This window comes from Anoplopoma fimbria, chromosome 12 (genome assembly GCF_027596085.1).
Source record: "Anoplopoma fimbria isolate UVic2021 breed Golden Eagle Sablefish chromosome 12, Afim_UVic_2022, whole genome shotgun sequence".
In the NCBI taxonomy this organism is placed as follows: domain Eukaryota; kingdom Metazoa; phylum Chordata; class Actinopteri; order Perciformes; family Anoplopomatidae; genus Anoplopoma; species Anoplopoma fimbria.
The window spans coordinates 13,266,312-13,279,186 of NC_072460.1; the positions used below are offsets into that span (position 1 = coordinate 13,266,312).

The 12,875-nt window shown below is 43.9% G+C and overlaps 2 protein-coding genes across 2 annotated transcripts; one reads left to right on the top strand and one right to left on the bottom strand.

Moving 5' to 3' along the window:
- Positions 1-3,443: 3,443 nt before the first annotated feature.
- On the bottom strand, positions 3,444-6,656 carry wnt1 (wingless-type MMTV integration site family, member 1). The gene is made up of 4 exons (XM_054608638.1): positions 6,556-6,656; positions 4,507-4,760; positions 4,052-4,317; positions 3,444-3,935 (listed from the first exon to the last, which is right to left on the bottom strand). The coding sequence occupies exons 1-4, from the start codon at positions 6,654-6,656 to the stop codon at positions 3,444-3,446; spliced, it is 1,113 nt and encodes a 370-aa protein (XP_054464613.1).
- Positions 6,657-9,972: 3,316 nt separating this feature from the next.
- Positions 9,973-12,199, top strand: wnt10b (wingless-type MMTV integration site family, member 10b). The gene is made up of 4 exons (XM_054608637.1): positions 9,973-10,046; positions 10,694-10,956; positions 11,115-11,566; positions 11,699-12,199. Exons 1-4 carry the CDS (start codon positions 9,973-9,975, stop codon positions 12,197-12,199), a joined length of 1,290 nt encoding a protein of 429 aa, XP_054464612.1.
- The last annotated feature ends 676 nt before the right edge of the window (positions 12,200-12,875 follow it).

The following is a 12,875-nucleotide window of genomic DNA, read 5'->3' on the forward strand; positions in this document are numbered from 1 at the left end:
CAGACTGTGGGAACAGCCGGTTAGCCTCCCCTGGTCCCCTGCTCCCCAACCAGAGGGGCAGCCATCAATCCAGCGCTCCCCCTGCCCCTGAACACACAAAATGCCCAACCAAACACACACTCACACAAAAAGCCTACAACGCTCACACCCTCTCCCAATAATCCTCGGAAGCAATTTCATCTCGACTCGGGTGGCGGCCCATTGTCGCCAGCCCCTTCAATCTTTCCTTATTAACTCTCGCTTTGTCCCGCATCCGAGCTTCTGGACTCATCTCTCCTACATTCCGATCGGTGCTGCTCAAAGCACTCCCAGGCAACCTCCATTCGCTAATCCCACTGCCTCCCCCACCAGCTGCCCCACCCCAAGGAACTCTTACTGCTTTTTTTCCCCCCAACCTGCCGATCACCTACTTACAGAGTAAGGTAGGGGCATTAGCTCCATGGGTTTTCTGAAGGCAGAGTGTGAAGGCGGGGTGAGTGAAGGAGGAGGCGGCCACAAAGTGACTCCAGCCCAGACAATTAGAACAATGAGCAGGGCCTGTAGGGGGCTAACTCGCTGCGTCACGCCTGGACGGTGGGGTATTTTGTCAGTTTAATGAATTGTCCGTCAGGCCAGGGCCACATCGCAGGCTGCGCAGGGAGAGGCCAGCAGGGACCCAGACACTAAGTCGGTATTTATTACACTGCCTTTGTCACTAATTGAGCTAATTATCACTGACTCCTCAGCACTCCCACAGGCAGCACCCCCTCCACTCACTCTCTCCACCAACTCTCCCACCTCACTCTCACGCCTGGGTTTTCAACTCTGCCTTCCCTCTTCTTTTCTTAAATCTGTCTGACACTTTCTCTTTCTTTTGTTTCTCTCTGTGTGTCCACGATCGCCTATCAATTCTCTCTCAAGCCAGGATTTTTATCGTTTTCACATTTGTGAACTTTTTTCTTTTCTCCTGACTTTTTCTCCATTCATCACATTGTTCTTTAATCCAAATCATGTGTTCATCTGTTATGCAGTCATAGAAGACAGAATATTATATTTTGGAGCACTCAGATGTGTTACATTGTGATCAATACACATTTTAAGTTCTCATCTTTCTGTTTTGGTAGGCCGTTCACCCTTATGTGACCCCATAATTTGCAGTATTTTGAGTCAGTTTGCTCTGTTTTTTTATTTTCTTAATCCCCCTAGGTCTACAGATTTAAACTTTAAACTTTCTTTTAGATGTGGACCAGTCTCAATTTATTAATTCATTACCTAATTTCTTGCTCGCAGCAGGCAAAAGAGCACTTTGTGATGCCAAATTTTAACCCTGTATCATAATGGCTAATTCTGAAAGTTTCTCGTCCCTGTCCCACTATGTCACCCTGTCTGCTCTTACATCCACAACTTTGCTGCTCTGTTATTAGGACCTTTGGATCTTTGGGTGCCTGTTGGTGACGTCGCTGTGCTCTATCTGGATGACCGTGGCTGTTCCTGTGCTGTGGTGAGCTAAGTAGAAAGTGTTAAGCTTTCCAAACTCCCGTGGTTAGTCGGGTTGCCAGGGTTTAGGGGAGACTCTAGGTTTTTATTATTTTTTAGTATATTTCTCTATTTCTTTCCAACATTAAGCAAATGAATCAAAACATGAAATGCAGTTAAATTCTATTTTGTATAAAATAAGGTATGTGGCTGGATAAACAGGGGCCGTCTCTTGAGGTTGGGAGCACAGATGCAGGGATGTTTTGTGAGCCGGAGAAAGAGGCTGCTTTGGTGGTGGTAATAGGATTAAGCAAAGGACACCCAGGGACAGGCTTAAATGTTCACTTGGTTGGTTGTCAAAACTATCTCAAACACAGACTACAACAGACATAATAGCATCTTTTGACACATTCAGGAGGGCAACTTAATTGAAAATATAGACTTTATTGTTCTATCATACAATACAAAACCAACTGGAGCCTAAATCTTTTGATTAAAATCTAAAAAAAAGTCTTCTCTTACATCTCACTATAACAGTATAAAAATCCTTAGAAATAAATATTTTATATTTACACTAATAAAAAAGGTAAATATTCAGTGCATGAACACAAGTGTTTTTACAGAAAACAAGCAAAGATGTGATAATGTTTTGTTTCTAGTTAGAGTCGGTTTCGTGTTAGCTACATTACACCAGAAAAGAAAAAGGCATAGGATCTAGAACATCTCCTGACTTGACACTAATGATAGCATATTCTCCAGCCACTGACAGATGCATAAATCATTCAGAAAACATACAAATTACGTAATTATAAATATATTCATATATTTTAATATTTACAGCATTTTGGTTCTCATAGCTGATATACAGAATGATCTCTGACAGCAGAGGCTGTTTTACTTCAAAGTAAAATGTTTATCTGCTTTTTACATCCTGAAGTAAAACACATAGTATACGCCTACTTTAAACCTGGACCAGTTTAATGCAACACTCATTTATTAACAAGAATTTAGTGTCTTTTTTTTTTTTTTTACTTCAATGTCATCTCAGAATGGCATTATTTTTCAATTTTGAGAGCATGATGAGATTCTGGGGGTTGCATTTCTTTTTTCAATAGTGACCCCTCAGATCTAGTCATGTCATTATATTCAGTGTATTGATAATACATTCAAATTTCATAGCCTCGGTATGATTTGTTCGGTCAGTTTTCTATTTTCCTTACAGTCATGTAACCATCCTGTGGGAAATCATATTGGCAAATCAGGGTTGAGGTTTATTCAACTCCAGAGAAATCTAGATAAAATGATAAAATGTGATGAATAAATGATAAGTGGTTGGGCTGCATCCAGGGCTTAAGTACACAAGTTTAGGGAAAGACAGCCCATCTCTGGAGATAAACTTCACACAGTTTCATGTGAGAGAATCCAAACTTCGGCAAAATAAACAAAACTGTGATTTAAAAAACTAAAAAACTTCCCTCCTGTTAGAGGTCTTCACCAGTTTATAAGAGCACATGTTTGTGGCTCTCTGGCCACAGAAACATCTGTGAAACATTATGTCCAGTCACTGACCTCAGTGGGGTAGAATAAGGCTCTAGTACCTGGTTACACTGATCGATTAACCATCATGTAATTTTGTCCCTTTACTTCTAATTTTATGTATCCACAGTGTAAACATTTGAGGGGTGTGGATGATTTCCATTCTATATTGATGGCTGAATGTTTAAATACTCTCTTATTGCTGTTAAGCATCAAAGAAAAGTTGCGAGCACATATACTCCCTCCATACCCTGTTCATATATTTGTGCTTTTCTCCATCTCCCCTCCTTTAAAAACTCAGATTTTTTTTTTAAGAATTCCCTGTATCAGTTTACCCGCCTTAAAGCTTTTCTAGCTTTTTTCTAACATCTCAAAGCACCTGTGTTCTAGTGGCTTTCTACGCCAATTACCAATCAAATATGCATAAATATTCCACTGGTGTCAGCCTGTGATCATAGACACTGGTGTAACGTCCGTGTACTGGTGCAGTTCAAGCAGCTGACATGACAGCACCAGTGGAAGGTGCAGTGGCAACGTTCAGTCACACTCTCAGTCCGGGTCTTAAACCCACGTCCACAGCAGAGCAGCTCGCATCCATCCAGGCCTGGAGAAGAGCTGTTGCATGTTCTCCCAGAAGTTCCCAAAGTGCCAGTTTTGCCGTTGTAGGAGCAGAAGTTTGGCGATTTCTCGAAATAGACCAGGTCCATGGCAGAGGGGGGTTTGTGGGCCGAGTTTTCAGGCTCCAAGTGTCGGGGGTCGGCTCGGTGAGAGGCACGGTTGCTTCCCTTGTTGGCATAAACGACTCTGGATGCACCATCAAACCGGTCCTTGAGGAAGTCTCCCACTGTGCGGAAGCTGGGCAGGCGCATCCAACAGGTGCGCACGGTACAGGAGCCTGACATGCCATGGCACTTACACTCCTGACGCATCTCTGATGACACAGTCTGCAGATAGGAGACCAAAGGCTACTGATGAAAACTTACAAAGTGGACATAGCAAATACATATGAAGCTTTTGGGAATTCTGACAATTGTGGCATGTTTGAATATAAAATCCTTACCATTCTGCCAGCCTCGTTATTGTGTATGTTGGTGAGGTAGCGCAGATCTCTGCCCCTTTCGCTGGAGTCCACAAACTCACGGCTGAACATCCGGCCAAAGTCTACATTGTCACTGCAGCCCCCCCAGTGCCAGTCCGGACCTCCAGGGCCTCTGCGGCGGTAATCGCATGTGCACGACTCAATGGCTCCCTCTGAGCAGGAGCGAGCCACAGCGTGGGTCACCCCTGCGCTGGTAATGGCAAATACAAATGCAGTCTCTCGGCAACCTAAAGAAACAACATGAAAACTTCAAATCAAAACCAATTCCAGCTTCTTAAATCTGGCTTTGCCCATTTTTTGCCCATAATTGGAAAATATTTCAAGACAAAGCCTATTAAATGTATACAAGAGATTCCATTACATCCTGGCCAAAATTGTCCAAATAATGCCTGGTATGAAAGACAAGAGAGGCTCACCACGATTGACAATTTTCCCAAAAACGGCTGGGCTGTGGGTGGTCGGGCAGTTCCAGCGGCGGTTGCGGAACTGCCACTTGCACTCCTTTATGGCAGTGTGCAGCCCAGCGGCGATGGCGTGCAAGATGCCAGGATTCTGCCGAATCAGCCGGCGTTGGCGACGACTCAGTAGGGCCAGGCTCGGGTCCAGGACCAACTGCACGTTCTTGGAATTGGTGAGGAGGTTGGATGAAGAGGCCACATTGACAATACCCCTGGCACAACAAAAGGACAAAGCCAATCAGAGTCATGGAGCCGGCAGTTATTGCTCGTTGCTACTTCTTTGACCCTCTAAACTCTTAAACTGATGTGTCTTGGCATCTCATGAGTGTTTCAGATTTTTTTCCCCCAGTTTTCCTTATTTAAAACTGTGGCATAACACACTGTTTCAAGACAAGGAGGAGACAGTGAGTCTCTGAGTCTGAATGCAGGTTTTGTAGTTTGGCAAATAACATTAAACTATATTTTTCCCTTTTCATAAATAATTTTGATCCAAACCAGGTATAATGACAGATCTGTTTCATCAGTTCCCAGGTTTCCATATGTGTTGTCCTGTTTAACATCCTTATTTTTTCCGAGTACCATGTGATAGGACAATAGATGAAGAGAAGTAGTTGACACGTTCAGAGTGTCCAATCTCACCTGCAAATATGATCATCCTGTCAAAATGGCCCATGTCACTAAACATTAAGCCGTTAGGTTTGTATGCTGTAAATGTAAAGTTGTAAAACTAAAAGCAATATTCATATTCTGTATATCTTTGTTTTATGTCACTTTGTTTTTATAATATTAATAACTCAATGTTTGTTTACCCTTTGCCAAGTGATATCAGAAAATATTCTGGTATTTGGTTTAATAACCATTTGTTTCCAAATAAGGCACCTGCTCTTCTCCAGTTATATACCAGTTTCAGATTTTGGTGGTCAGGTTTCAGAACATTTCTAGTTAGTGTTTGACTACACTGGCTGATATATAATTTTCCACTTTGTCTGCTGGCAATATCTGTGACATTTCAGTGTCACATTTTTTTTGATTCCCATGTAGTGTAGCCTAATGGCTGTGTCTCCTGTTGAGCATTATCATTCGGAAAAACGGGCGAGTCTTGGCCTGTTAGAGGGCTGACCCAGACAGTTGTGTGGTGAGGCCTGGGAACATTAACGATAATGTCGTCTTTTGGGATGTTTCCTTCATTCCAGCTACCCCGCAGTTTTTTGTTTTTTTCTTCTCCTAGTTGTTTCCTGGATTTCAGCTGACACTTTAAATATTTGAAAACGCCGGACGTTGTGCGTAAATACAGTACTGTCCATCTAATGACACCGCAAAAACGAGAAAAAAAGCTTTCGTTAAATCATTACCTCAACAAACCCAGCCCACAGTTTATCGATGTTTAAACAAAAGCATTGTTGCAAAAGTTTACAGATCTGTTACAAATGATTGTGGAATTGGTAGTTTTAAGATGTAGAATGTATAATGTAGCCTACAGTATTTGATAAAACACGATCGAGAAGACTTCGTTTGTGATACTTTGCAGCCAATAAATAAATCCATATTTAATTTATCCCACATTGGACTGAAAAAAATCTTGTCTCGTGTTCAAACCACAAAGCCCAAATGACAGGGAGCAGCGAAAAAGAGAGTAAATTAAATCTACCGCAAATACAAGGTAAACCTATAATTAGGCCTATTACAAACGTAATTATTTTATTGTTAAAAGAGATAGTCTGCTCGCTAATTCCCCTAAACGGACAATGAATTTCGAAGACGAAAAATCCCACCAGCTTTAACATCATGCGGTTTCTCTTATTTTTCAAAGGGTTGAACAGAAGTTGTTTACGGTGCCAAAACTAACACATTATTTCGAGCGTGCAGCACGGAATGTGTCCGCCCAATGAAACGCTAGTTCAGGATATTCCCCGCTCAAAACCGGCGTGTATTAGACAGGGCTCTGTGGTAGGATGCTGAACCCTGGATGGATGTACAGCATCAGTAGATAGATAGCGGTGAACTCACCACCACCTGCCGCTGTTGTTGACGGCCCCGGTGCCTGAGAGCGAGGACACCAGCAGGATGCAGGCGGCTTTCACCCCCAACAGCAGCGCCAGACTCCTCATCGTTCCTTCAGGGTTCAATAGGAGGAGAAACATGTCAAATGGATTTGGCTCAGGAAAAGTTATATAGCCTAGTTCTAAAAAAAAAAAGAAAAAAAGTAATGTATTCATATGAACACCCAAACACAATTATCCACATTCTATAACAAATTGAAGTACAATAAACCGTCAGCATAAGTAAGTACATCGCGGTTGCTAAAAAAAAAACACTAAAAGAAAATATATTTTATCATTATGATCTACTGAATTATGATAAAAAAAAAAAATGCTGCAAGGTGTATATACTCACCACGCCACCGTCCGGGGAGAGGACTTAGAAAGGTGAGAGAAGCAGGCAGCCCTAATTGACTTAAATGGATCTTGAGTGGAGACAGGTTGCTAAATGATGTGAAGTGTCCAGACAGGATGCTACTGCTGCTGCAGTCCTCTTCACTCTGTCTCTCTCAGTGATGCTCTGCACGGCGCATTGAACGCGTGGGACAGTCCCGAAGACTTGATCCCCTCGGTGACTGATAGGCAACACATTCTTCTCTTATTGAGCGCTACGAGGGGAATAAAAAAGGGATTTGCTGCTCTCATCTCCCTCTGTTTTTTTTTTTTTTTCTCGGAGCCCTTTCAATAGGATTGGAGGGAGGGATAGTTAATGCTCTTCATAGGGCGCACAATGAATAAGGAAACACAACTGGGCAGAAAGGAGAAAGGAAAAGAAAAAAGCAATCCACAGAGTTGCGCATATTACTTGTGGAATCTCACGGTCATCATCACATAATCGATTCCCTGTAAATGTGTGCGGCTGAGAGTATTCCCCCCCCACTGGCTGCGCGCTTGCTTCCACATCCAGTCTTGCAGAAAGGAGAAGTGCCCCTGAAGCAGTGGTGGTGGTGTTGGTACAGATGCTGTGGGTGCGCCCGGTTTGGTGCTCCGTCGCTGCTCAAAGCTGTTGTCACGGTGCAGTACAGTTACAGCGGAATATGAGACATCTAAAACTGCCCTTTTTACCCGGTGGTTGGATTAGCCTACTCCCTAACCGCATCTCCTCCTCCTTTCTCCCAAATGCGCTCTCCAAATGTGTAGTGACTAAGGATATTTCTGTTCAGTTCGTTTCCTTTTTACACCAATCCAATACATGCAAAGTATTTTACATTATTACACATTGCAAGATTAATAAACTTTTATTTAAGAATGTTTCATGAGGGTATCTTACTATATTTATATACTGATTTATATTACCCCCCAATACACATATCTATTATCCCCAATCTTTCTAGCCCAAGCGCGCGCACACACAACGAAACTGGGATTTAGAAATTCGCAATAATAAGCTCTTAGTTGTCATATAACTCGCACTGCCTGCTGGGCTACTTAATTCTTCTTCTTTTTTTTCGATCGCGGGAGAGATGAAATACAGTCTCCAATCAGAAGTGTAATGTATGATGAACCAGGAAAAGAGGGGGACGAGTAAGAATAAAAACCATTCCTAACATCTGGCCTGCAGACCTCCCTCGACGCACATGCATCCCAGTGTAATCACAGCTTGAGCCACTTTGCGGCATCTCCATCTAACCCCCAGACTAGGAGCAAGGCTTCAATGTCCTCAAACTTCTCTATGTTGGTTCATGGGTGAATGTTTCATTATGTGACATTTATCTGCTAATTTGCATGTTCCACATTAGTCACTGCAGCGGTTGTAGCTTGAATAATCTCTGTCTCTCTCTCTCTCCCTCTCTAAACCTCTCCCTCTCTCTCTCTCTCGCTCTCGCTCAGATGACAGTAAAAGGAAGTGGGCTTTTGTAAAAAAGGATTTAATGACAGCCATCCTACGTTTATACTCCAGCCTTATATGAAGGTGCTCAAACGGGTTTCCTGGAGCAGTCATGCGACTCCGAGCAGATTAGAGCTTCAATCCGGATAAAGGGGGCCTTTTATATACAAATCAACTTCAAATCACTTTTTAAGCCACTTAGATATACACGCCAAGGCAGAATGCTAATGCACTTTTCATTGCTGCAGCTTAGGGAATGGAAGGAGATTAGATGAATTGGTGTCACTATGCGAACCGTGTTCGAGGGGGGTTTTAACTTAATTTTATGAAAGTGTCCCTATGCATTTTGGTGAGTCCAACAGCAGTGTTTATCATTGTTTAAGGTCCGGTCTAGAGCACTTTTTTAATTTGTGAAATAATAGCAGTCTCACTTTACGAGTGATTGACCTGTTGATTCAGTATTATGCTAATCATCGATTCGGTGCCGAGCTGCCACATCACTAACTACATCCCAACAGAAGGCCTGAGTATCTGCTTTCATAGGCCTGTTATTACTGAGCATGTAAAAACGCATTTGAATAGATAATTAAGACGCCGTTTGCTAGTCTTGAGTATTCATAAGATGTATTTAAAAGCCATTAAGATCCTACTTCCTATGACGCTCACAAACCCATTTTAATAAATCAATAAAGTGTTATCTGCCATGAAATGTATGACGCCATGATGTGAATAATCACAGAAGCACAAAAAGTCAGAGCTGTCACTATCGTAATTTATGTATATCATTTTATACTCTGAAATAAAGACTTTGGGGTGACAAAGTGAAACACAACAATGAGAAACAGCCGCTGTGGTGGAGGTGGGAGGACGGGGGGACCACATGACCAAAAACAGTATTGTTGGAGGGTCTGTTAGCGGAGCCGCCTGCCTGCTGCTGCCTCCCTGTCGTACAGTGGAACCAGCAGCTCTCCCCTCCCCCATTCATCATTTAACTCACCCCTTTATGAACAAAATCCAATTTGACTTTCCATATTTCATTTTACCGAGCGTTTCTTTGTTCTTTCTCTCCAAAAAATGGAAGTCGTTACCACATAATAAACTGACCGACCAATAAAGCTTAGCTTAGTCTAAATACATTAATATGTTTATATCGTATTAATTATGTTTAGAGGATCCAGTATTTTTTAGATTATCTGCCAAAACCATTGTGCGCACGGCGTGCAAAGTGGTGTTTGTGCGTAAAAGTTTGGAGACGTAATTTTACGCATGGGCGAATGATCCCACTCTGAAATGATAAAATGATCAACTGGTGATCCGACTTTCATGTTGGCCAATATTTTGCAAACAGCGTCCTGTGGAGGCATCTCCTCCCCTCCCCTCTTTCTCTCCCCCTCTCGTTTACTCGCGCCCCCGAGCTCCTCTGTTCTCCGTCTTCACTCTTCGGTCGTTTGGCGGTGCATCGATAATACTCCACTCCTCTTCTTTTTGATATTCTTATCCAAATCAGGACTTTATCACTAGTGTTTTAATGTCACGTCGCGTAAGACGCTTAACAAAATGGAGCTATCAAACAAACTCCGTTGGGACCAATTCCTGATTTTGGCAGCAGCCCTCATGTCACCTGCATTAACGTGAGTGCACTTGAGAGCACCAGGAGAGTTGATGTAACACGCGGGGTTTTTGGCTACATGGAATTCGGCACGAGTTGAGGGAAGTTACTGTGTATGACTGAATGATTGAAACGAATATTTAACATATTAAGTAAAAACAAATAGAAACATCTGCCTCTGATTTCACCGGCTGATTCTGTGTTATATCGAAACATTGGAATCAATGTTTTCTAATTGTGTAGCCTTCTTCCATTCTAAGCTATGCCATGAAGATTGAATATAAATTCCAGTATTGTTATTTCTCCATAAGATGTAGTAACTGTAAGTAACTCTCCACTTTTGGGACTTTACAGTTGGATGATCTGTTTAGAATTATGTTTTTCCCTGCTTTAAGCAACATCTGTAGAAACTCTGTAGTAAATATTTGTGCCCTAGATTAACACATTTTATTGCTTAGTGTATTCAGCAAATAGAGAGATGAGATTCATTTTGTAGTACATCGTCTTGAATCTGGTTTTTTATTGTTTAGATTTTCTTAAGCATCCAAAGCATCTTTCCATTGCCACATACTTCTCTGAATTTGACTAATGAACTCCTGACCAGCTCTGATGACCCCCCAACACCCACCAACTCTCTCTCTCTCCCTCTCTTTCTCTCTCTCTCTGCAGGGTGCTGTGTAATGATATCCTCAGCCTGAGGGTGGCAGGAGATCCAGTGCTAACCCCCAACTCTGTGTGCCTGAAGCTGGCAGGCCTCAGCAAACGTCAGATGCGGATGTGTGTGCGGAGCCCCGATGTGACAGCCTCCGCTCTGCAGGGCATCCAGGTGGCCATCCATGAATGCCAGCACCAGCTCCGGGATCAGCGCTGGAACTGCTCCTCACTGGAGGGCCTTGGCAAGCTCCCCCACCACAACACCATCCTCAACAGGGGTGAGAGTCTGAGGCAAGCTAGTGGTGGTCAAAATGTGACCTGGGTTTATGGGATGGGTAGGGGTAGGTATGAGAGTTCTGCTCACAAACGCAGGGCTGGTTTAGGGCTACACTGTTTGTCATTTTCAACTCTTTGAGTGTGTGTCTCCTGCTCCCAGGTTTCCGCGAGAGTGCCTTCTCTCTGGCCTTGTTGGCAGCGGGTGTGGCTCACTCTGTGGCCTCGGCCTGCAGCATGGGCAAGCTGCGGGGGTGTGGCTGTGAGGCCAAGCGTCGCCAGGACGATGACAAGATCCGGCTGAAGCTCACACAGCTGCAGCTGCAGACCCTGCAGAAGGGTGGAGTAGGCCTCGGGATGACACGATCATTACCCTCGGAGCTAAACGGTCACCATGGCGACCTGACCGCTAACCTGCGCTCCACCCACCCCTCCGCCCTTCTCAAGCCTTTACCAGATGAGCTGAGCGCCATGCAGGAGACGTGGGAGTGGGGGGGCTGCAGTCATGACGTCCGTTTTGGGGACCGTTTTTCCCGGGACTGGCTGGACTCCCGCGGGTCTCCAAGAGACATCCACGCTCGCATGAGGATACATAACAACCGAGTGGGACGGCAGGTGAGTGATGTGCCTATCCACTATGTTCTTTATGTTGCTTGGAGATCAGAGCTTCTTCTCACTGGCACACATGACTATCAGGGTCATTGTTGATTTTCTGATTTGTTACATCATTTACCTTTCTCCACACAGGTAGTGAATGACAACATGAAGAGGAAGTGCAAATGTCATGGCACATCAGGGAGCTGTCAGTTTAAGACCTGCTGGCATGTGTCTCCAGAGTTCCGGCTTGTGGGTTCTCTTCTCAAGGAAAAGTTCCTGTCGGCCATCATCGTCAACTCCCAGAACAAGAACAATGGGGTTTTCAACCCTCGGACAGGAAACGGCGCCAGCAGGAGCGCAGGGGGGCTTAACGGAGGCCGCCGTCGAACCGTGTCCAGGGAGCTGGTGTTCTTTGAGAAGTCCCCTGATTTCTGTGAGCATGATGCGTCCGTAGACTCTCCGGGTACACAAGGACGCATCTGCAACAAAACCAGCTACAGCACAGACAGCTGCGGCTCGCTGTGCTGCGGCCGTGGACACAACATTCTAAAACAGACACGCAGCGAGCGTTGCAATTGCCGGTTCCACTGGTGTTGCTACGTGCTGTGTGAGGAGTGTCGTCTCACAGAGTGGGTCAATGTGTGCAAGTAAATTACAGCTCTTCCCAGTCCCAGCTGCCTTTACCCATCCAGGACTCAAGATGGCGAGCCTGTCCCTTTCGCCCACTACTTTTGTTTGAGCATTTGTTTTGCTCCTTGTGTAACTCTCCCAGAGAATCTGTTTATCCCCCCTGTTCCTTTTTTTGGTCCATCATCTGGGATCTATTTTCTCTTTGTAGCCGCTGTTATTCTCAAAATGCCAAGTCAGAGATTGAGGAGGTGACTCATGTCATTTATCTTGCCATGGTCTGTTTAGACGCTGCCCTCTCAGCCATGAAAACAGCCTATAACCCATCTATTCTATCCCACAAAACAAAGACGAGCAGAGAACCATTTCGATTTCATTGTCTACATGCTGACTCATCTCATTGTACAGTAGCTGTGTGTTTTAACGTGTACGTGTATATTTGTAAATTTTGTATTAATATTATTATTGTGTTGGAGACTGTCTTTTTTTTGTTCTAGTTACTGCCAGACTTGTGCGGGCCGAGTGGCTCAGGATGGTGAATCAGCGCTGTCAGAAAAAACAAAGTCTCATCTCAGTTGATCTTACATTTAACTGGGCTCCTCTAATGGTCCCCAAGATACTTACTCCATTTGTATATTTTGCACCTGTGACTCAGACAAAGCAACAATACTTATTTCGGGGTCAATCACTTAATCTTTTT